The sequence below is a fragment of the Selaginella moellendorffii genome, unplaced genomic scaffold (genome assembly GCF_000143415.4).
Source record: "Selaginella moellendorffii unplaced genomic scaffold, v1.0 SELMOscaffold_9, whole genome shotgun sequence".
In the NCBI taxonomy this organism is placed as follows: Eukaryota; Viridiplantae; Streptophyta; class Lycopodiopsida; order Selaginellales; family Selaginellaceae; genus Selaginella; species Selaginella moellendorffii.
In genome coordinates, this window is record NW_003314270.1 from 51,390 (window position 1) to 72,014 (window position 20,625).

Below are 20,625 nucleotides of genomic sequence, written 5' to 3' on the forward strand. Positions count from 1 at the left end.
GATCTTCCCCTTTGATTGATATCGTCCGGGTATATATATTTTGCGGCCCTATCACGTGAACCTGACATTGCAACAAATTTTGACAAAGCTGGAAATCTCCTTATTCGCGCTGGTTTTGAACCCGTGACCACTCCCCACGGACAAATCTCCAACAATAATCAACTCTCTATAATATCCATCAACACTGGTAATCAGCTTTCCACCATATCTAGGCGCATGTTGGTGAGCAGTGGACAAAACAGTGAAGTCCCAGTTTACAATCTCTGGCAAAAGTAAAATAAAATTATAAAAAAGTAAATTTTTTTTCTTTTTATTTGCCTTTCAGCATGTTGTAGATTGGACTGGTTGGGGTGATTCCTGGCTGGTCTCAAAAAGATTTTGCATGGTGGTCTGGATGAAACAAAATGTGGGGAAGAAAAAGGTGGTGTGCTTGCAGCAGCTGCTGCTGCTGTGCCTGTGCCTGATCATGCCCAGTGCCACCAGCCATGCTGTGAAGACACACAACACCAGAGAGAAAAAAAAATATTAAAAAGAGAGAAGCAAATTGGCTGGCCAGTCCAAATCCATCCATTAGTAGTATGAGAGGGGTACCACCAACCAAGTCATTTATAAGGGAGGATAGACAAAAAGAAGAAGAGCCTTGGGAACTGTTTGAGCCATGTCTAACTTTTGACGTGGCCTGACACGTGGATGACAATATGTCCTACGTGTAAGACACCTGGCTTGAGATGAGATTTTGAAGAATGGAACGATGTGACAAGCGTGTGTAAGGACTGTTAGACGCGCTACAACAAAAGCCAAATAATACAAAAGTGTCAATCAACCTCTCAAAGTGCCTGCAAGCTTTTGAGGCATCAAACTAGTCTTTTCGAGAAGGTTTTTTCCTTGCGAGACAAAGGCAAACAGATAGCCTTGGAGGCAGCAATCACAGATCATTAAATCAGTGCACGGAAAATCGGGCGTGCCAGATCTTAGAATTAGAAACCGCAGCTTAGCGACGGCGTACTCCGTGTTTGGCTGTGATCCACGATCACAGTGTCAAAGCCACAAAGTCTCCACTTGAAACCTTTGAACTCCATCTAATGGTGCCATATAAAAATTACATACCCGCAAAGTCAGAAAGGTTGGTGGTCGCCAAAGAAAAAAAAAATTCCGATGTCCGGACCACTTGATGACGAAAATCTAAGCACTGTAGCATCGAAACCAGCAAATATCATCATCCAAAGAATTCCTCGAGGAGAAATAAATCCACCATATCGAGCAAAAGTCCAGGTTTCTTCGTTCTCTTTCTCTCTGCTTAGGCCGATGATGCCTTGATCTTAGTTGCGGGATAGTAAACACCCTCGGCTGCTAGCCAGAGGCTGTCGCTAGATTTCTTGCGCACACCACAGACCTGTGAAGTTCACAAAACAAATACATCAATGGATGAATTCAAAGAGTAAAACACGATTTTTTTTGTACCTCCTGCTGGCCAGGAACTATCCGGTTGTACTTCTTGTCGTGGCTATGAAGATACCCATTCGTATCTAGATGGAGCAAACGCACTTTCTGGTCCCTTAGCCATACGTTAGCCTTGCCATCTATCTCAAGCCTACACTAGCGCACGAAGTGTTAAAAAACTACAGACTAGGTAGCTTTCTCGCAAGGCTTACTTCCAATTATCTCCTGTATCACTGTCGTCGTCCCCACCGAAGCCACTCACCTGACGAAGGAAAAAGGAGAAAACTTTGTCAGTTTGATTGATGCAAGGGACGCGAAAATACCTCAAGGTTTCCTGAGATGGGAGACTGCAAGAGATGGCTGTGAAGCCATTTCCGTGTTCGCATATGTTGCAAGCGGATCACGGCCCCGTCTGCTATAACATCCCCTTGACGAAAGCTGGATCTTCCTTTCGGCCTTACAATCTACGAAAAAAAGAACAAGAAACTGCTTAATATCAAAGCTGACCAAAAAAGAAACAGCGCGGTTCAGGAAAACATAAACAGGAGCAAAATCCGGCTCTACAAAACATACAACAGAGAATTGAGAAAACACAGGCTCCAACAAAACTTGAGCCTGAAATTAGAACTTCCAGAAGAAAAATACAATTTTGGCAAACTGGAGACTCTAGCAAGCACATCCACAAAACAGAAAAGCAAGCAAGAAGGAAAACAAAAAAAATCACTGAAGGATGAAGAACTTACCCAGTAGCTATTCGAATCGTGACCCGAGTAGCAAGTAATTGATTGTTGTCCACTGCCAGAGCCGTAAGGAACATCGTGAGAATGTAGTCGATACTTAGTCCGATCATGTTGGAGCTTGATCACGCTGCCATAAGTTACCTATGGAGTAGCAAAGCTTGAGCTCCCAGATTCGAGAAAATCACACCAGAAAAATCACCTCTGCATTTGTTTGCGATGCCGTCGCCGCGCCAGCGCCAGCCCCAGCGGCCGAGATGCCGATCACTAGCAGCAGCAAGAGCCCTATCATCGTCTGTTACCCTAAAGTGCCGTAAAGGAAACGGTCATGTCAACTAAAAAAGTCCGGATCGGGCTTTGGTAAAGTTCAAATTCTTAATGGTATATTAAGATTTTGGTAGACATCGTCTAAAATACTTTTAGATTCTAGTAATTGGAAGATGGAATGTGAACCTATATATTACTTTTTTTGCTGTGAAGAGCTTAGCATCAATAAATTTTTATATAACTATCACCTCAGGATCCCGGTTATATGCGTATTTGAAAGCCTCAATCCTTTCCAATCTTCTGTGACCTCACAAACAGATTCCGCAAGTTCTAGCAACGATGCCTTGTGTGTATATATGTCAAGGTTCGGAATTGCAGTGTCCTTGAGTAAGCAAAGCAAGCCTGCACACACACTACAAACATGAAGAAAACAAACTAAAAGGGAAGACAAAGTCTGGAGGAGGAAACCGATTAAAAAAACTCGGAGCAATTAGGCAACAGTTTCACATCATACCGTGGTGAATTGTCAGTTTCCTGGCGAGCTGCATTGACAACAACGTACCTATGGACATTTGCTAACCTCTGCCGATAGGGCTGAATACTTGTGATCTCCCATTGAAGCTCCAAAACCTTCATGTGAAGCTCCAAAAGCTCTTGTTCATACAACCATAAGCTGAAGGTCTTTGTTCTCCTCCTGGCCAGCCCTAAATTCTGAAAGTCACCAACTTTTTATAAATTTATTCTATATGATATAAAATTCTTACATCATCAAGAACTTGTGAAAATTATTATTGATGTTCTTGTTTCACATTCATGTAGGGCAAACACTCTATATCCCAATCCAAACACCATTTTAGTTCACCTACTAGCAATTGCCCAACAAATGCTGGGTGGTTAGCTATGTTTGCTATTTGATCAACTCCTAAAATGCTAAAGTGTTTAAAGATAACTTTCAAAATTTAGAAGAAAGAACTTTACAAAAAAAAGTCTTGAAGCTAAAGCTCTCTTGGACAACCTATCATAGTTAGTAAATAATTCAAGTATCTATTATTGAGCCTAAAATTTCTTTGGTAGAGAGAAGAAAATAACACATACCTTTGGTTGTCGCTCATGCAAGTTGTTGCTATGTAGCTATGGCTACTGTTGGCAATGATGTCAATGCTGATTTGATGATTGCTAGATAGTTTGCTCTGAACCTGCTTGTTGTACCCTAGGCAAGAGAAAAACATTTGATCCTCCATCCTATCAAGAGCCTTTGGAATTCAAAACTCATTTTAAAAAAGTGAGCTTATAAAGTATAGTGATTCCACAATTAAGAAAGCTAACATAACTTTGATTCTACAATATCCAAGAGCATTATGAGTTGGAACTTGCTACAACTCAATCTCCCAACACCCTAATTGACACTTCCACAAAGTGTACAAGCATGCTCCCTCAAGTAGTGTTTGACTGGATGAAGCATCATGATGTACGCATGATGGTTTTAAAGTTTTTGAATGCATAGGGCTGGAAGGAACATTGCCAATATTTGCAATAGTGCTACTAAGGGTTTGTGGGACTTTGGTGGATTTGGAAACTAGAAGGGAATTCAATGCTGGGATCTGCAGGAGGCAGTAGTGTCACAAATGCTTACAACAAGTGTGGAATTATGCTCAGCACATCTTTAATTCCCCCATAATATCCAAGGACATGGTTTTGTGGAACATAATGATAGTAGACTACAAAGGCAATGTAGCCAAGGTGATGGAGATCTTTGGAGCTGCTAGAGAAGAGCACTAAGCTAGATGGATTTACATTCCATTGTGGCATGCAATGCCATAGAATGGATCAAGTAGGGCTAAAAGTTTTTCCTGGAGATATGGAGGTATGACGTACCCTAGTGCAATGCAAGCACCCTGAAGCAAGGGAGGTCCACTGTGAATTGCCTTGAGTCGAGGGGGGATACAACAAGTGTTGCATTTCTCTCTTTTTTGCACCAGCCAATCGTTGCCAACCTCTGATTGGCCACCAACCCTGGCACTATCGCTTTATATATATAGACAAGCATTTTGTTCATCATTGGATTTGTAATACCTAATTTAGCAGACGGCCAAAAACAATTTGCAAAATTCCATGGTACTTTTTTTCTAGTCTTCAAATTCCCTAAGCCGACTGGTGTGTGCCTCTTGGCAGGAGTCATAAGGAGAATTTGGATCCTGGCAGGGCACAGATTAGACACAATTAATGATTGTGCACTGAGAATTAAGGGAGGATTAGGTTCCATTGTGAATTACCTTTTGTTGCATTTCTCTCCGTTTTCACACCAGTTAGCCAAGTTATGCCAACCTCTGATTGGCCAGTGCCAACATCCATAAAATTTTTACAAAAACCACGGGAACCGCCTTCCGACGGCTGTGGGAGTCTATAGATGTTAACCAAAACAATATGGATGGGAAGATACTATTCAATCTATAAAAGGATTTAGTTTGCTTAAACAAAATTCCTCTGAAAGGATTTCTATTCTGCAAGAAAAACACAAACCAATGCGGAAAATGAAGTCAGACATACCGCGTGGAGGAGGAAAAAACTGGGACCAATTCCGAGACCTCAATTGCTCTTCACACTGTGGACGTGAGGTGATCTCGCATGCAGCGCTTATGCGAGCTGCATTGACAACAATGCATCTGCGGATCTTCGCAACCCTCTTTCGAGAGTCCTGGATTCTTTTAATCTCCACTTGAAGCTCCACAAGCTTTTGCTCATGCTTTGCAATCGTCATTTCATGCTCCATCACTATGTGCCGAAGTTCGTGGTTCTCCTCTTCAAGATTCTGCCGTGCAGCGTCCTCCATCTTCATCTTCTTGCGCATGCTCACCTAAAACTTTAATTCTGTAGAGGTCGAGCGTTCGATTCCAAGTAAGACCACCTAATTTTAGGGTTCTTAGACTGAGCTATGGGGAGCGTCGCAAATGCCGCTGCCCAGGCGGGGGACATGGGCTGGGTCGGCAAGAAGCCGCTGCGGCGCCTGGGCGGCATGGCGGATGCGCTAGCGATCGCGACGGAGCTCGGCTATAGCATCCAGCAGGTGGATTTTCTTTGCTTCGGCTAGAGAGCTGGAAATTTGATCGATTTCTCGGCGATCAGGAGGACGCTGTGCAAAATGCTGGCAAGAACGATGCGCTGGTGTCAGCGCTGAGAGAATTAATGGTCGTCCAGCGGGCTTTGGCAAATCTCCAGGTTGAGCTCCAAGGCCGGCAGGTATGAAATCTTTTCTTTTTGCTAGTCTTTGTTTCTATAGTGTTTACGCTCCTCCATTATTTTGCTCTCTAGGACGATGAGAGCGTCTCCCATCTCACGCACGTAAGTGGTATAGAGAAGAAATGCCAGGCCTTGGCAAGGACTACGACTAAACTGAAAGATGTTATTCAGAACAAGGTAATCTTTTTTCCTCTGCGATGATCACTTAGCTGTTCTATGCTCTTGTGGCCAGGATCGTATAATAGCACGCTTACAGCAGCCTTACTCTCTAGATTGCATTCCCGTGGAAACTGAATACCAGGTATAAGCTTGACGATTCTTTTAGTTTCTCCAGCTTTAGCTTTTCGTGTTTAGCGTTTATGTTTTGCTAAGATGCCTGTTTTTACAGCGGCAATTCGCAGAGCTGCTACTCAAGGCTGCAGGTGATTATGGAGCGCTAACAGCTGCAATTTCTGATCTTCAGTGGACACAGAGCTTCAAGGATCCACCGTCTGTTTGGGGGGTATACTTTTCACATTGTCTTGCGCACCAAGTTTTTGTTTTTCTTCTACTGACTGTTTCTCTTCTACTACTACTTCAGGACTTGCTGCGACCCATTCCTGTGGCTCTTGCCTCTTGCACGAGATACTACGAAGCTCTCTCGGCCATGAGGGAAACGGTGGCATCTTACTACAAGCGTAAGGTACAGCTGGGATCGCTGGAAACGCCAGTAAAAGATGCAGATGCGGACTGCACAACACCCATATGGAATCAAGCAACGTACGTTTTGGACGAGCCAACCTCGGACGATCTCCTCCTCCGCGGCCGAACGAGATTGAAGCAGATCAACATCACAGCAAACGAAAAGGATTGGAATGCGTCGCCTGATGCGCTGCAGCTCGACGCTTTTGGCGACGATGTCAAGCAAAGACGCATGTCATGGCCGCCGTCTCCCACCACTCCTGCCTAGGTAGGCAAATTTTTTTCCTTTTTTTCTCAATTCAGGAAGGAACAAGGTAGACGACGAAGGCTCCGCCATTCAAGCAAGTAAGGGGACCTTTACGAGGGACTTTGAAGCTTGGTTCTTAAGTATACGCTTTCGTTTTGGTTCTCTCTTTTCTGATTGAGGACGAGGAAAGTTGCGATTTGTATCACGCTCAGTTTGAGCCATCTTTGTTCTTCGAGTTAATACTTAATGCTCGAAGACTTTTTAACATTTTTTTAGAAAGCTTAGGAACATGTTGATGTTTATAAAATGCCATGTACGTGGCTCAAGAATGAAAAGGCATCGCGGCAAGTAGCCTTTCACATTCTCGTATATACCCGCATTGGGTATATGCAGCTGGGTAGGAACTTGTTTCTTCCTCCTCTTACTAAAAGCTCTTCGCCCTCCAGGAAATACTTCTCCAGCAGGTATTGGCTAGAGAGCTGGAAATGGATCGATTTCTCGGCGATCAGGAGGACGCTATGCAAAATGCTGTCAAAAACGATGCGCTGGTGTCAGCGCTGAGAGAACTGATGGTCGTCTAGCGGGCTTTGCCAAACCTCCAGGTTGAGGTATGATATATTTTCTCTTATCTTGTTTTTGTTTCTATGAAGTTTACTCATGCTTTAGGACCATGAGATTGTTTCCCATCTCGTGGCATAGCATGCCTTGGCAAGGACTACGGCTAAACTGAAAGATGTTATTCAAAAACAAGGTAATCTTTTTTCTTATGCGATGATCACTTCGCTGTTCTATGCTCTTGTGGTCAGGATCGTATAATAGCACGCTTACAGCAGCCTTACTCTCTAGATTGCATTCCCGTGGAACCTGAATACCAGGTATAAGCTTGACGATTCTTATAGTTTCTCACTGTGTGTTTTGCTAAGATGCCTGTTTAATTACAGCGGCAATTCGCAGAGTTGCTTCTCAAGACTACAGGTGATTATGGAGCGCCAGCAGCTGCAATTTCTGATCTTCAGTGGACAAGGATCCACCATCTGTTTTAAGTTTTTGTTTTTCTTCTCTGCGACCCATTCCTAAACCCTAAACCCTGTGACGTACGAAGCACTCTCGGTCATGAGAGAGACTATGGAACCAAGCAACGTACGTTTTGGACGAGCCAACCTCGGATGATCCCCTCTTCCATGGGAAGCAGATAAACATCGCAGGAAATGAAAAGGATTGGAATGCGTCTCGATGCTTTTGGCGACGATATCAAGCAAAGACGCACGTAGGTAAGTTTTCTCTTTTTGGCTCTTTCGACGACGAAGGCTCAAGTTAAGGGGACCTTTCAGGGTTTTATTCAAAAGCTATGGGCAAGAAGCAGCGTCATCAGCAGCAGCAGAAGCAGCCGCAGCAGAAGCTCGCAGATTTCAAGGCAGAAGTGGAGCGGCAGAGCAAGCAAATCTCCGGCGAGCCTTGTTACGTCAGGGTTGTTTACATAGAGCAGGGTTGGAAGTTTATGCACGTTTGTGATCGAAACCACGAAATCAGTGCTGCGTTGACGGAGGCTGCGGAGCTAGGGATTAGAAAACTGTGTGAAGAGACTGGGATAAAAAGGGATGCTTTGAGCTATGGGCCATCCATTGGCATCATGAAGTCCCCGACGCAGCTCTACAGGCTGGACGAGTGGACCCGGAATGGGTTCCTCATGGTTTATACAGCGGCCGGGAGGGAGGACGAGGGACTCCTTGGGAAGTTGCAAGCTGCTGAAAACCAGTTAAATATGCTGGAGCAAGAAGGATCAACTCGAAAATCTTCCTCATCCGTTAACGATGAGGTGAGAAGCTTGATTGTCTTGACAAGATTAACATTCGTTTCTTCTTTCTTTGGCAGAAGAGCAAAGGCAAGAAGGTGATGGAGGACGGCGAGAAGATCGTAGAGGGTGAGCATGAAGGAGTTTTGCAAGAGGAGGGGGGCTTAAAACAGGAGAACGAGAGCCTCAAAAAGGAAGTCTCGGAGCTTCAAAACCGGCTCGAGCTGGTTGAGAAGGAGCTTCAGGGTCTCAAGCAGAGTCATGAGCGTCTCCAGCAGGATTATCAAGATGTGTCTCGGCGGCTGAGGAGATTCGGGAACTTCCATCGACGAATCGTCATCAAGGAAGCTCGAAAGAAAGCTGCAGAAGCAATGGATCGAGCACCGGAACACAACGAGACTTGGAGCGAGTACTTCGATGCCGTTGATCCGCCACCCGGCTTGTCAGAAGGTTTGCTTTTTGTCTTAGTTTTAGCTTCTTTTCTAATGTTTGGTGTGTGCAGGCTTACTTCGCCTTCTGAAGGAAGGAGGAAGCGCAGGCAATTGGGTAGCACACGAGGTGGACCTCGCAGATTCTGTCTGCGAAGCCATCAAGGATCGGAGTTACTGGATTGAAGCCTTCAAATTCGCATACAACCAAGATCCGGAGCAAATTCTCTTCGATGCTGACTGTGGTAACTAAGGTGTATTTTGTTTACACAATGTGGTACCTTCGCATCACATGAATTCAAGCATAGCTTTCCTTAGCGTGGCCAAACACATTGTTCTTGTCCCTGATCTTCCAGATCAAGCTCAACATGATCGGACTGAGTGTGGTCACGATGGTCTTCGTAGTTTTTGTCAAGGTCGTCAGACGTTTCTCGTGGTGAAGCTCTTGGCAAGCTGTTATGTTTTCTAGTCGCTCCAGCTTCATAGTTTTTTCTATCTGCTATGTTTCGGACACTTGTGAGTTTCATTACAGTATCTGGAGGATCTCACAAGGTTGAACAACATGGGAAAATCAAGAAATGTTCTTTGGCTCTCACTAAAACTTCTGTCGTTATCCAGCAGCCAAGTGGCGATGAGGTACAGAGATCTCTATCTTTCTGTACTTCTTGTGATGATCACTTAACTGGAATTGATCGATTTTTCTCGGCGATCAGGAGGAGAGGATTGATGGTCAGCGGGCTTTGGGAATCCCCAGGTTGAGCTTTTTGCTCGTCTTTCTTTCTAGTTTTCGTGCTAATCATTTTGCTGTTAGAACGACCAACGGAAGTGGTATACTGGGCCTTGGCAAGGACTACTACTAAACGGAAAGATGTTAATCAAAACAAGGTTTCTTTTGCGATGATCACTTTGGTCAGGATCGGTTGCTCTCAGTCTTTAGCTTTCGTTTTCACCGTGTGATTGTGCCTTTGTACAACGAAGCTCTCTCGTCGATGAGAGAAACCGCGGGATCTTAGTACAAATCACGACTTGGACGACCAAACCTCGGATGATCTCCTCGAACGAGAATCGAAAGCGACTGGATAACTTTGCCGGACGCATTGCAGGGGTGACGGTATCAAGCAAAGATGCACGCACAGTCATGGCTCCCACCAGTAGGCAAATTTCTCTTTTACTTCCGCTTTAGCGAACAATTCGGGCGAAGGAATAAGTTGGAGCTTGGTGACGATGAGAGGGCTCTGCCATTCAAGCCATCCAAGCCATCCAAGCCATCCAAGTGACGGGACCTTTACTCGAGCGACAGTGTCTTTAAGCATCCGTCGTTGCTAGCCAGATGGCCCTGCAAGCGCTCAGCTACACACTTTCGGGATTTTTTTGTGTGGCTTTGTCAGCTGATTTGTTTTCGTTTTCTCGTGGTTTGCAGGACTAAGCGGCGATTCAGTCAATCCCGCCGATCGAGAGAGAAAAGAAAAGAGCGAGCGATGGAATTGAGAGCTTGTGCCCGTGTCAGGGCGTTGGAGTGGCCTAATTCACTCCGATTGGTGTCACGCACAGATCTTTCAAGCGCGCTTTTGTTCCAAAGATATGTTTCAATCGGTCAGCCAGACGGTGACTTGTCTTTTCAGCTCAAACTTAATGCTCCAGGACAAGGTTTACTGCTTGAAATGATCTGCTTCACATTTTCTTTTTAGTTTTCTATCATTTTTCATTTTATTATTATTATTTTTGTGATAGGTCCTTGCAGCTGGTGCTGCTGATTTTGGCTCTCTTTTTTGACATATCTTGGATTTCTTTTTTTTTTTTTTTTTCCCGCAATCTTCACTTCAAGTGGATCTTGTTTGATGGTGGGACTAATTGGCTAACGAATTTTTCTTCCTGGCGTGAAGCACTCAATCCCCCTGCGAGAAAAATTTGCTCTTTTGGATATAAAAGAGGATGAGGCAATTCATGTGCTTGGCGACATTGGCGACATAGCTTGCTTGGAGCCATGATGTGAAATAGTTGGTAAATAGTAAATGGAGAAAAAAAAAGCAAAATTTTACCATCCCGCTGGTGAAATCACGTGCATGGTAAATTCGGACGCAACATGCAAATGCGATGCCAGCCACGCTGGCAGACACGCCAGCTGCCACGCCAGCCCTGTTGACGTTTTAGACACGCTAGCTGCCACGTAGGTCTTGTCGAGGAGGGTCTCTGTGAGAGCCAGGCGGCGTGACGCTGATAGGAGTGAGCTCGCATTGGTGTTCCAACGATAGTTCTAGCGATGATTCTCTAGAATGGAGGCGGAGCTCTCGTGAGGAGCGATTGGTTTCTCGATCGCCGCGGGGACAATGCAGGTACTCTCGATTCCAGCGCGAGCGTCCTCCTAAGATCCAGATGGGTCCTTCGATTCCTGGATCCATTGGAGCAGTGGTAGCGCTGCTGCTCGTCCTAGCAGTGGAAGGATCATCGCTGCCGCCATCGCAAATCCAGAGTGTTCTTCGCCTCCAGCGGCTGCTGGGCTACCCATCCGCGCTCGCCCACATCGATTCCAACGCTACCCAGGGCCTGGATTTGTGTGGGATTCCTCCATCGCTGGTGTTTAATCTCTCCTGCAACTCCAGCGCTGGCTCCTTCTCCTCCACCATCGTCTCCATCCAGATCTTGGGCAATGCCACGAGCCTCTCGCGGGATTTCTCCATGGAGACGCTGGGGAATCTCCTCTCGGCGCTGCCCGAGCTCGAGATCCTGGGCCTCGTCCACCTCGGCCTCTGGGGATCCATCCCGCCCAAGCTCGACCATCTCCAATCCCTCCGGGTGCTCGATCTCAGCGAGAATTCCATCTCCGGCGCCCTGCCCGACCGCCTCCGCGCGCTCTCGCGCCTCGAGATCCTCCAGCTCAAGGACAATCGCTTGAATGGCACGCTGCCTGGATGGATCGGCGAGCTGCGCAGCCTCCGCGAGCTCGACCTCTCCAACAATGCGATCACTGGCAAGCTGCCCAAGTCGCTCTTCTCGTCGCGGAGGAATCGCCTCGAGAGATTGGTGGTCTCGCACAACGATTTCTCGGGCAATCTCCCGGATTGGAGCTCCGACAGCCTCCTCGTCTACTTCAATGCTGGGGCGAATCACATCGGCCCCTCCTTCCCCAAGCTCGGCTATGGCGGCCTCTTACAGTCCCTCCTCCTCGGGCAAAACGATATCACCGGCGGCATACCGCACGACGCCGCCGCGCGGCTCGGCGGTGTACGGACGATGGACCTATCGTACAACGAGCTCCACGGCATGCCGCCGGCGGCACTCTTCCGGCTGGGCCACATTGAGACGCTGGCGCTCAATGGCAACCAGTTCTTGGGGGTTTTGCCCTACAACCTCTCCCTCTCCCCCAGCTTGGCGTTGCTCGATCTCTCCTCGAATTTCTTCACGGGGCGCGTGCCGGCGAGCTTCCTGGGCAGCGGCGGATCGGTCGTGGTCAGGTTTGGAAAGAATTGCTTCGCGACGCGCGTGCAGCAGCAGTACACGCGATCGCACTGCGATGCCGCGGCGAGGAAGAGGGCGGCGGCGTCGGCGGCGGCGGCCAGCACGCCGGATTCTCACGACCTGGCGATCATCGCTGGGATTGTGGGAGGTGGGATTGCGCTGGTTGGGGCGGTGGCGGTGTTCTTGTGTGTTCTACTTCGATGCTTGAGGCAGCAGAAGGATGACAAGCCCGTCCAGTATGCCGCTTCTTCGTGCGCGGACACGGCGTCCATTGGCGTCCCCTCGGATCTTCTCTCCAATGCAAGTAAGCATCCTTCTAGAACTAGATCTTTCTCTGATTTGCATTGTTTGACACTTCCTTCGATTTCTTTCATTTTTCTAGAACTTGCATTGGACGATTGTGTTCGTTCCTTGTGTTCTTGGTCGGATTCACTTGTTTGCAAGCTCATTCTTTTCATGAACTTTGATTGTGTTCTTAGCGGTTTTTGTCGAGCTTTACCTTCTTCGGCTTCTTTCAGTTTTCCAGAACTTGGATTTGATGATTGTTTTCTTTTGTTGTGTTCTTGGTTGGACTTGTTTGTAAGCTCATGTTGTTTCTTCTTTGCATGAACGCCGGTTCCTTTGCTTCTTTCATATGGTTTTCTAGGGAGTGTTTCGATCGATTCGAGCTTATACGTTTTGTTTTCTTCGATTTTTGCAGGATATCTCTCACAGTCTATACGTTTGGGTGTCCACTCCACTTCTCACAACCGAGTCTTTTCAGTTCCCGAGCTCGAGGAAGCCACTGCCAACTTTAGTCTGGAGAATCTCATCGGCGAAGGCCAGCACGGGAAAGTCTTCAAAGGCAAACTCCATGACGGGACCGTGGCTGCCGTCAAGTGCCTCACGCTGGATTCCAGACAAGACATGAGGCAACTCAAGATCCACGTTGAGCTGCTCGTCAAGATCCGCCACAGGCATTTGGTGGGGTACATTGGCTACAGCTTGGACAATGTGATCGACGGAGCGAGGCAGTGCCGAAAGCTCTATCTTGTCTCCGAGTACATCGACAATGGAACTCTCCGTAACCATCTCTCAAGTAAGTTCGTCACAGGATTGCTGGGCTTAATGTTTTGCTTTTCGGATTTACCTGTAGAGGCGGAGGGTCGGGAGGTTTTGAGCTGGTCACAGAGATTAGCTGCTGCGATCGGTGCTGGGAGAGGAATTCAGTATCTTCACACTGGTGTTGTTCCTGGGATTTTTAACAACGACGTGAACATTACCAACGTTCTCATGGATCAAAACTGCGTAGCGAAGTTCACGGACTTCGGTATAGGGAAGCATGCACGTACTTCATGCGATTTCGATGTAAGTGTGACGGCTTCCCTTCTTTTATGTTGACGTTTACGGGTTCGTCGTCCACAGGCGAAGGTCTACGTCCAGAAAACTCCGGCTCACATAGACTTGGATCACCATCGCAGGTAAGCTAAGGATTGTTTTGTTTTCAATGTAAAACGAGCTCGTCCGTTCTTCTTTTCAGAAAGCTCGCATCCGATAAAACCGATGTCTACAACTTTGGCTTCATCCTGCTTGAGATCCTCCTCGGAAAGCCGCCGACAATCGAAGACTCCAAGTCGTCTGTCCATCCAAAAGTCCGAGAACTGGCAAGTTCTTTTCCTTCCTCCAAATTCTCACTAAAAATTCCTATCTCTCTCCAGGAAATGCTTCAAACCGAGCACGTCCCGCGGTACGAAGTCGTGGACCCAGCGATCATCGGCAACTGCGTAGCTGAATCTCTCACGACGGTGCTGGAAATCGCCGCTAAGTGCCTCTCGGAGGAACCATCGAGCAGGCCATCCATGGAAGACGTGCTCTGGAACCTCCAATACGCTGCCCAAGTCCAGGATAGAGTGAGTGGAGAGTGCTCGGAGGAGCTTCCGTACGTCTCTCCACCGAGATCTCGGTTTAACCGGCAAGCCATCCGTACGTCCGGGATCACCAACAGGAAGAACGAGTCAGGACCAGAGTTCCTGAGATAACTTATAAGTATATACTCGTAAACTGCGAGGTATATTCTGGTAGTAGAATACACGGCTAGCATATTCCTAGGATTTATTTGAATGGGATAAACCCTAGCGAGCTATGGCACTCGGGCCCGATATCAGGGTTTCGACGCCAACAGGAAGAACGAGTCAGGACCAGAGTTCCTGAGATAACTTATAAGTATATACTCGTAAACTGCGAGGTATATTCTGGTAGTAGAATACACGGCTAGCATATTCCTAGGATTTATTTGAATGGGATAAACCCTAGCGAGCTATGGCACTCGGGCCCGATATCAGGGTTTCGACGCTGCATTCTCCGCCGATTCTTCGCCGCGCCGTGGCCCCGTGTACCTTGCGGAGAGGGTACGCAGGGAATCTGCTACGGCGGGGAGGATTTGTCGGATTGACGCGGCATTGGCGAGGAAATGCCGTGAGGGATGAGAATGCGATTGCAGGGAAGGGGGAGAAATCAATGCTGGGTGCGTTTAGCGAAGAGGATGAGGATTGCAGCGATGGGAGTGAAGAGGAATCCTCCGGGGAAGAGGAGGATTTTGGTTTCGGAGAATTTCGGTTCGCTTCGGACGATGGCGCAGAGGAGGGCGCTGATGATGCTAGCGAGGAGCTGGATTCTTTTGCCGAAAGGGCCAGGAGAATCGACGATCTCTGCGCCAAGGTAGCACAGGGAAAACAAATATCTTCTGCCGATCTCATCGGGCTGTATAGCTTCCGGCTCGATAAGTTTCAGGTAATCCATTCGCTCGTTTATTTTTCTCTCGTACTCACAGATATTCGTGTTGGTGATCTAAAGCGTTTGGCTATAGAAGGATTTCTTAAAGGATCATCAGTGGTGGTCAGTGCACCAACAAGCAGTGGAAAGACTTTGATCGCCGAAGCTGCCGCAGCTGCAACGCTGGCTAAATGCAAGAGGTTGTTCTACACGACACCTTTGAAGGCACTCTCAAACCAGAAATTCAGAGACTTCAGGTAAGAAAAGACGTTCTCGGTGGACAAAAAAAAGACTTAAGTTGCTTCTTTCAGGAAAATTTTCGGTGATTCGAGCGTTGGACTTCTCACTGGTGATGTTTCTATCAATCGAGATGCTCCAATTGTGATCATGACCACCGAGATTATGCGTAACAAGTTTTATTTGAGGTTAGTAATGCTGGGATAGCTTTGGAATTTGACTCCAATTTTTATCACAGTGCTGGCAATGAGGATGTGCTTCAAGACCTCGATGTTGTCGTGCTCGATGAAATCCATTATATCAGTGATCTCACACGAGGCACGGTGTGGGAGGAAACGGCAAGGGTTTTTATATTTGCAATGTAGTATAAATTGCTGACTTTGGAGTTGCAGGTGATTTACTGTCCAAAGAGGATTAAACTTGTCTGCTTATCAGCGACTATTGCAAATCCTGACGAGTTAGCAGGATGGATAGCAAAGGTATGTCGGCATTTTTATTTTAAACAAACACTTACACCTTGATGATAAAGGTTCATGGACCAACGGAGCTCATCACGTCGTATAGAAGGCCCGTCCCTTTGACTTGGCATATCTCGAGGCGTTCTCAAATGTTACCCCTTCTGAACGAGAAAGGCACAGCTATCAACAGGTACTCTGCGCTTGTCTCTTTTGTCTAGTCTGAATCAGTTTGCCTTGACACTCAGGAACTTTCAGGAAGCTTCTCATTGATAAGAAACAGTTGGAAGAAGTTAACTCGAGAAAGATCAGGGGAAGGATCAGCACGCTGGAGAAAATGACTGAAGAGCAGCTGCAAGTTCTTCTTCGTGTTCAGGTTTTTCTGACGATACTCTTTGGACAATTATCTAACTCGTGCATTTCATGCCAGGTTCCTCGTATCTCTGACACTCTGAAACAAATGGTAGAGCGAACTATGCTACCAGCCATTTGGTTTATTTTGAGTAGAAGGCGCTGTGACGAAGCCGTGCAGTATTTGCAACACGCGAATTTGCTAGCCGAGGACGAGTTTCAGCAGATTGATCTAGCACTTAAATCTTTTCGAGAGCAATATCCAGATGCCATCAGAGAAGCAGCTGTTCGGCCTCTTTACCAAGGTGTTGCTGCACATCACGCAGGTTGCCTACCTCTGTGGAAGAGTTTTATTGAAGAGCTTTTTCAAAAGGGATTGGTGAAAGTGGTGTTTGCAACCGAAACATTGGCAGCCGGGATCAACATGCCAGCCAGAACTACGGTTTTATCATCGTTTTCCGGAAAGTATCAACGACGAATTAGTGCCAATGTCGTACTTCAGATGGCTGGAAGAGCAGGTAGAAGAGGAATCGACAAAGAAGGTCACGTAGTTGTTGTCCAAACACCATTTAGAGGGCCCGAAGAATGCTACAAAATGCTACGAACAGGGTTGGAACCGCTTGTTTCGCAATTCACAGCTACATATGGGATGGCTCTGAATTTACTAGAGGTGCGTTTTAACTACTAAAGTTTTTCCTCATGTTTGTCTTTGTCATTCTCAGGACTCGGCCGTCGAAAGTGAAACTCTGTCCAGTGAACAACGCCAAAGCTTTGGAGAAGCACGAAGCTTGATTGAACAGAGTTTTGGAAACTATATTGGAAGTGAGATTCTAACGGGTGCGAGAGCTAAGATGGTTCAAATAAGTTCCGAAATCGAGACACTAGAAAGTGGACAGTCTACAGATTCTCTTAGTAAACTGTACGAGGAGAAAATTAACGAGTTCAACAAAATGCGTGAGAAAGTTGAGGTAAATGTCAGCCTAGTTTTTTATATTGTTGGTAACATTCTGTTTGCAGACACAAGAACGCAAAGAGCGAAGCCTTCGTTTTAAATTTGAGAGGCATAGGCTATCCTTTTTGCAGAGTCAGCTTAAACAACTTTCACTGGAGCAAGTTCCATATGTTTTACTGACGTACGAAGATATCAACACTGGCGAAGGTCATACGCTTTCTGTGGCTGTTTTCCACATGACAGAAAACAATCCATTTATCCTGGGAGTAAACGAGGTACATACTTCTGTTTTTCTTTCCCATATGTGAATTATGTCTCCCAGAATCACGAACCCAAGGTGGAAGACATGGATGCTTCCTTTATTGGAGTTGGCTGTGACAGTTTTTTATATCGTTTCCCCTTGAAAGTGGTGAGGAAAGTTTACAGGAGCACGATAGGAGCTGAGGAACGCACAGCTCTGAAAAGCAATCTCGCCGATGTTCAGTGGGAAATCGTTGGAAACGATAATGTTTCCCGCTGTCAATCATCATTTCCTCCACATGGTTATGAAGTGCCTGTTCCCAACACTCTTACAAGTGAATGTGCGGTAAGGCATTTTCGTTTTCTTTCATGAGCTGAAGTTCATTGTTTAGATGCCGGAGGAGCTTGTTACTGCCGAGAAATTGCTGCTGATGCAGCAAAGAAGCCTTGGAAAATGGTCAAGGAGGCTCGCGGAGATTGACGAAGTTGAAATTGACAATCTTGTTGCGAAAGTGAAACAAATGCGGGAGGAGAAAGTAGCTCGATTAAAAGCGAAACTGGAACGGATAGGGAAGCGTATAAAAGGCATGCAGCCTTCAGGATGGAAAGAATTCTTACAGGTACGTACGTAGGATGGTAAAACATTAAACTCGTACTTGTTTTTTCCAGGTAGTGAAAATCTTGAAAGATGCTGGAGCAATGGACCGAAACACCCACAAGCTTTTACCACTTGGTGAAATCGCTCGAGCTATACGTGGATCGAACGAGCTTTGGCTGGCTATAGCTCTTCGAGATGAAGCTCTGTTGTCGTTAAAGCCATCAGAGCTAGCCGCAGTTGCCGCCGCACTGGTCACTGAAAGTCCGAAGTCAATTCCAGATAATGAATACAGGTCAGTATCGATTTATGATCTCGTTGTTGCTTTAGCCAGTTCCTTTTTTCCAGGACGATATACGAGCCCTCCGCTGTGGTGAAAGAATGGGTGGAGAAGATGCAATCTGAACGACTCTGGCTATATGGCTTGCAAGAGAATCACAATGTCGAGGTAAGCCATATTTTCGCTTTACTTCCAGTTGCTAAAAACTTTTTCATGCATTAGTTTGCATGCGATCTGGATCCACAGCTTGCGGGCTTCGTTGAAGCTTGGGCTGCAGGAGTGAACTGGAAAGAGCTAGAGATCGAAGACATTATGGATGAAGGCGATTTTGCTAGACTTCTACGCCGAACCATTGACCTTTTATCTCAGGTTAGTAAATCACTTAACGTTTTCTTTTTTTCTTAACGCTGTTTTCTGGCAGATTCCTCATTTGCCTCACATCGACAGCGAGCTGTCTAAGATCGCCAAAGAAGCTGCCAGAAATATGGATAGACCTCCCATCAGCGAACCCGTGGGAGAATAGTTCAAACTTATGATACATTACACACACCATTCAACGCTTTTTAGTACACGTTTGGTAGCGGCTGTGCGATTGTCAAGAGAGCAGAGTGCAGCGATTCTCGGGCGAAATGATTGATATCCTTGGCCTGTGGTATTTGATAGAGTTAATTGCATTGCTCAGTGACGGACCATCTTACGTACCTTGCTGTGGATACAATAGATAATCTGGCTACCGTGGGCGGAGACAGTGGCATTGAGAAGTATAAGCTGGTGCTGTCTCATGGCCCACAGAATGTTCACGAACAACGAAGCTCGTCTGCTGCAAGTCATGTTCAGGAAGACATTATCGCGGCACACGTGAAGAGCTACTAGAGGTGTTGAGACAAAGACAACGCTTTGAAAAGAAGGGACCGTTTCCTGCGATCGCTGGTTTACGATGATTGCACCCGAGTCACCAGAGCTGGACTGAGAAACTCTTGCTGCTCGTTGGAGAATGTCGGACTTCTTCTTGGTGAGCTCCTCGATACTTAGCCGGAGAAAGCTGATATACTTGATGATCTCTCCTACGACGGTCGACTTGTCCGTCTAGAAAGGCGGAAGAATAGGAACAGAAGAATCAGTCAGCTAGATGAGAGAATTTCAAGAAAGAAGAAGACTACCTTCGAGCTTGGTTCTGGCAGTAAGGACCTCAGTATACAGAACAGGCGGTTCATCCCTTTGCGACGCTCTCTCTCGGACCAGATGTGACTCTCTCTTTGAGCCAGAGGCCTCTTGCCTGGCCACTTTTGCTGAACACCCAGAGCTTTCTCCAGCACTTGACTTCGACACGAAGAGATTGAAGGTCGCGTCGTAAGCTGCTGCTGGCCTTTCAAGGTGTTGTACCCGGGAATGCGAAGGTCTGCTTCTTTTCCTATTGTCATCGCTTGGAAAACTGACGAGCTACCTTGATTTCTAGCGTCGAGGCTATCCAAGTTCACGCTCAGAGGATTGGAAGAACCAAATGCGAATTGCGCCGGTTGCCAACTCTCAGTTTGGAAGAAGGTGTTATCCATCGCCAATTCACGTTTTTCGATTCCAGCTGCGACAATCAAAGATGAGAGGGGTATGCGCTCTTCCTGTTCTAATTCTATCTGGAGCTTCGGTGCTGTATACTCGCAGGGACCAGGGGCAGAGAATTCAGAACAACCATCAAGATACACAGAAGGATGAAAGCACCGAGAAGCCATTGCTCAACTGGAACCGTCGAACTTGCTAGAGGTCTCTTAAAGCCCCGAGAGCATTACATTCGCGCCATGAAGGAGACAAAAGTGTATGCAATTTGACAACACAAAAACCATCTGAGGCGTTGTATGAGGTGCCGGTTGGATGGCTGCAAAGTTTCCAGGTAGAAAGCAAACTCGAGCTTGAATGCGTTCAGCGCGTGCAACACAAGCGCGATGCCATGGTATGGACGACGTCTCAACAGATGCCTTGAATGCAGAGAGCTGTGGAAGGCTCTGTGTGACAACAACGTCACCATGCGCAATATCAGGACCGACCTTTACAATTGGCAGCTCAGCTCAGCTCTCTCCAATCCTCAAATGAGGTAAGTAAGTGGTCTCTTTCGTATTTACAAAGACAGCTGGTCGTTCGTTCTATGTATCTCCAGGTTCAACTGGAACCGTTTCCATTACGAAGAAAGAATGTAGGATATCAAAGATTGTGCATTTCAAGGTCGACAAAACTGAATTGCCTGGCGCTAAATAAGATACGCAGCAGAGGAACGAACATGGAGGAGTTATATCAGCTTCAAGGACAAAAGCTTGGCCTCCCGGACAACACTCCGTTCCCTGGCATCGAGATGTACGGAATTTGGATTCACGTAAGTTTGTCTGATTCGAGTGCATTTACTCACAAAGTTTTGTTTGGAAGGGAAGAGTTGCTACGGGATGTGATTCTAACGTTTCTATCACAGCTAACTCGACTCCTTGCGTTTTTG

At 46.6% G+C, this 20,625-nt stretch overlaps 5 protein-coding genes across 6 annotated transcripts; 3 read left to right on the plus strand and 2 right to left on the minus strand.

The window, feature by feature from the left end:
* Positions 1–932: 932 nt before the first annotated feature.
* Positions 933–2,496, minus strand: LOC9630834 (stromal cell-derived factor 2-like protein). Its single transcript, XM_002967758.2, has 6 exons — positions 2,380–2,496; positions 2,184–2,321; positions 1,764–1,904; positions 1,653–1,702; positions 1,462–1,591; positions 933–1,393 (listed from the first exon to the last, which is right to left on the minus strand). The coding sequence occupies exons 1-6, from the start codon at positions 2,467–2,469 to the stop codon at positions 1,298–1,300; spliced, it is 645 nt and encodes a 214-aa protein (XP_002967804.2). The 5' UTR covers positions 2,470–2,496; the 3' UTR covers positions 933–1,297.
* A 2,859-nt stretch (positions 2,497–5,355) lies between these two features.
* On the plus strand, positions 5,356–6,876 carry LOC9630835 (AUGMIN subunit 2). Its single transcript, XM_002967493.2, has 6 exons — positions 5,356–5,508; positions 5,568–5,681; positions 5,754–5,858; positions 5,914–5,982; positions 6,070–6,183; positions 6,262–6,876. The coding sequence occupies exons 1-6, from the start codon at positions 5,377–5,379 to the stop codon at positions 6,628–6,630; spliced, it is 903 nt and encodes a 300-aa protein (XP_002967539.1). The 5' UTR covers positions 5,356–5,376; the 3' UTR covers positions 6,631–6,876.
* Positions 6,877–11,013: 4,137 nt separating this feature from the next.
* LOC112345571 (probable inactive leucine-rich repeat receptor-like protein kinase At3g03770) lies at positions 11,014–14,379 on the plus strand. Its single transcript, XM_024672644.1, has 6 exons — positions 11,014–12,589; positions 12,986–13,363; positions 13,421–13,632; positions 13,690–13,745; positions 13,805–13,928; positions 13,983–14,379. The coding sequence occupies exons 1-6, from the start codon at positions 11,203–11,205 to the stop codon at positions 14,301–14,303; spliced, it is 2,478 nt and encodes an 825-aa protein (XP_024528412.1). The 5' UTR covers positions 11,014–11,202; the 3' UTR covers positions 14,304–14,379.
* A 202-nt stretch (positions 14,380–14,581) lies between these two features.
* LOC9632614 (DExH-box ATP-dependent RNA helicase DExH15 chloroplastic) lies at positions 14,582–18,847 on the plus strand. 2 transcript variants are annotated; one of them, XM_024672643.1, is made up of 16 exons: positions 14,582–15,054; positions 15,118–15,293; positions 15,348–15,461; positions 15,512–15,611; positions 15,666–15,752; positions 15,803–15,921; positions 15,987–16,104; positions 16,159–16,749; positions 16,802–17,047; positions 17,097–17,306; positions 17,354–17,617; positions 17,664–17,891; positions 17,941–18,161; positions 18,215–18,314; positions 18,369–18,515; positions 18,568–18,847. In XM_024672643.1, the coding sequence occupies exons 1-16, from the start codon at positions 14,584–14,586 to the stop codon at positions 18,667–18,669; spliced, it is 3,294 nt and encodes a 1,097-aa protein (XP_024528411.1). In that variant the 5' UTR covers positions 14,582–14,583; the 3' UTR covers positions 18,670–18,847. The 2 variants fall into 2 exon arrangements, with proteins under 2 accessions (XP_024528411.1, XP_024528410.1); XM_024672642.1 differs by having other exon boundaries at positions 15,987–16,749.
* Positions 18,679–20,214, minus strand: LOC112345572 (transcription factor ORG3-like). Its single transcript, XM_024672646.1, has 3 exons — positions 19,307–20,214; positions 18,849–19,232; positions 18,679–18,793 (listed from the first exon to the last, which is right to left on the minus strand). The coding sequence occupies exons 1-3, from the start codon at positions 19,871–19,873 to the stop codon at positions 18,710–18,712; spliced, it is 1,035 nt and encodes a 344-aa protein (XP_024528414.1). The 5' UTR covers positions 19,874–20,214; the 3' UTR covers positions 18,679–18,709.
* Positions 20,215–20,625: the final 411 nt, after the last annotated feature.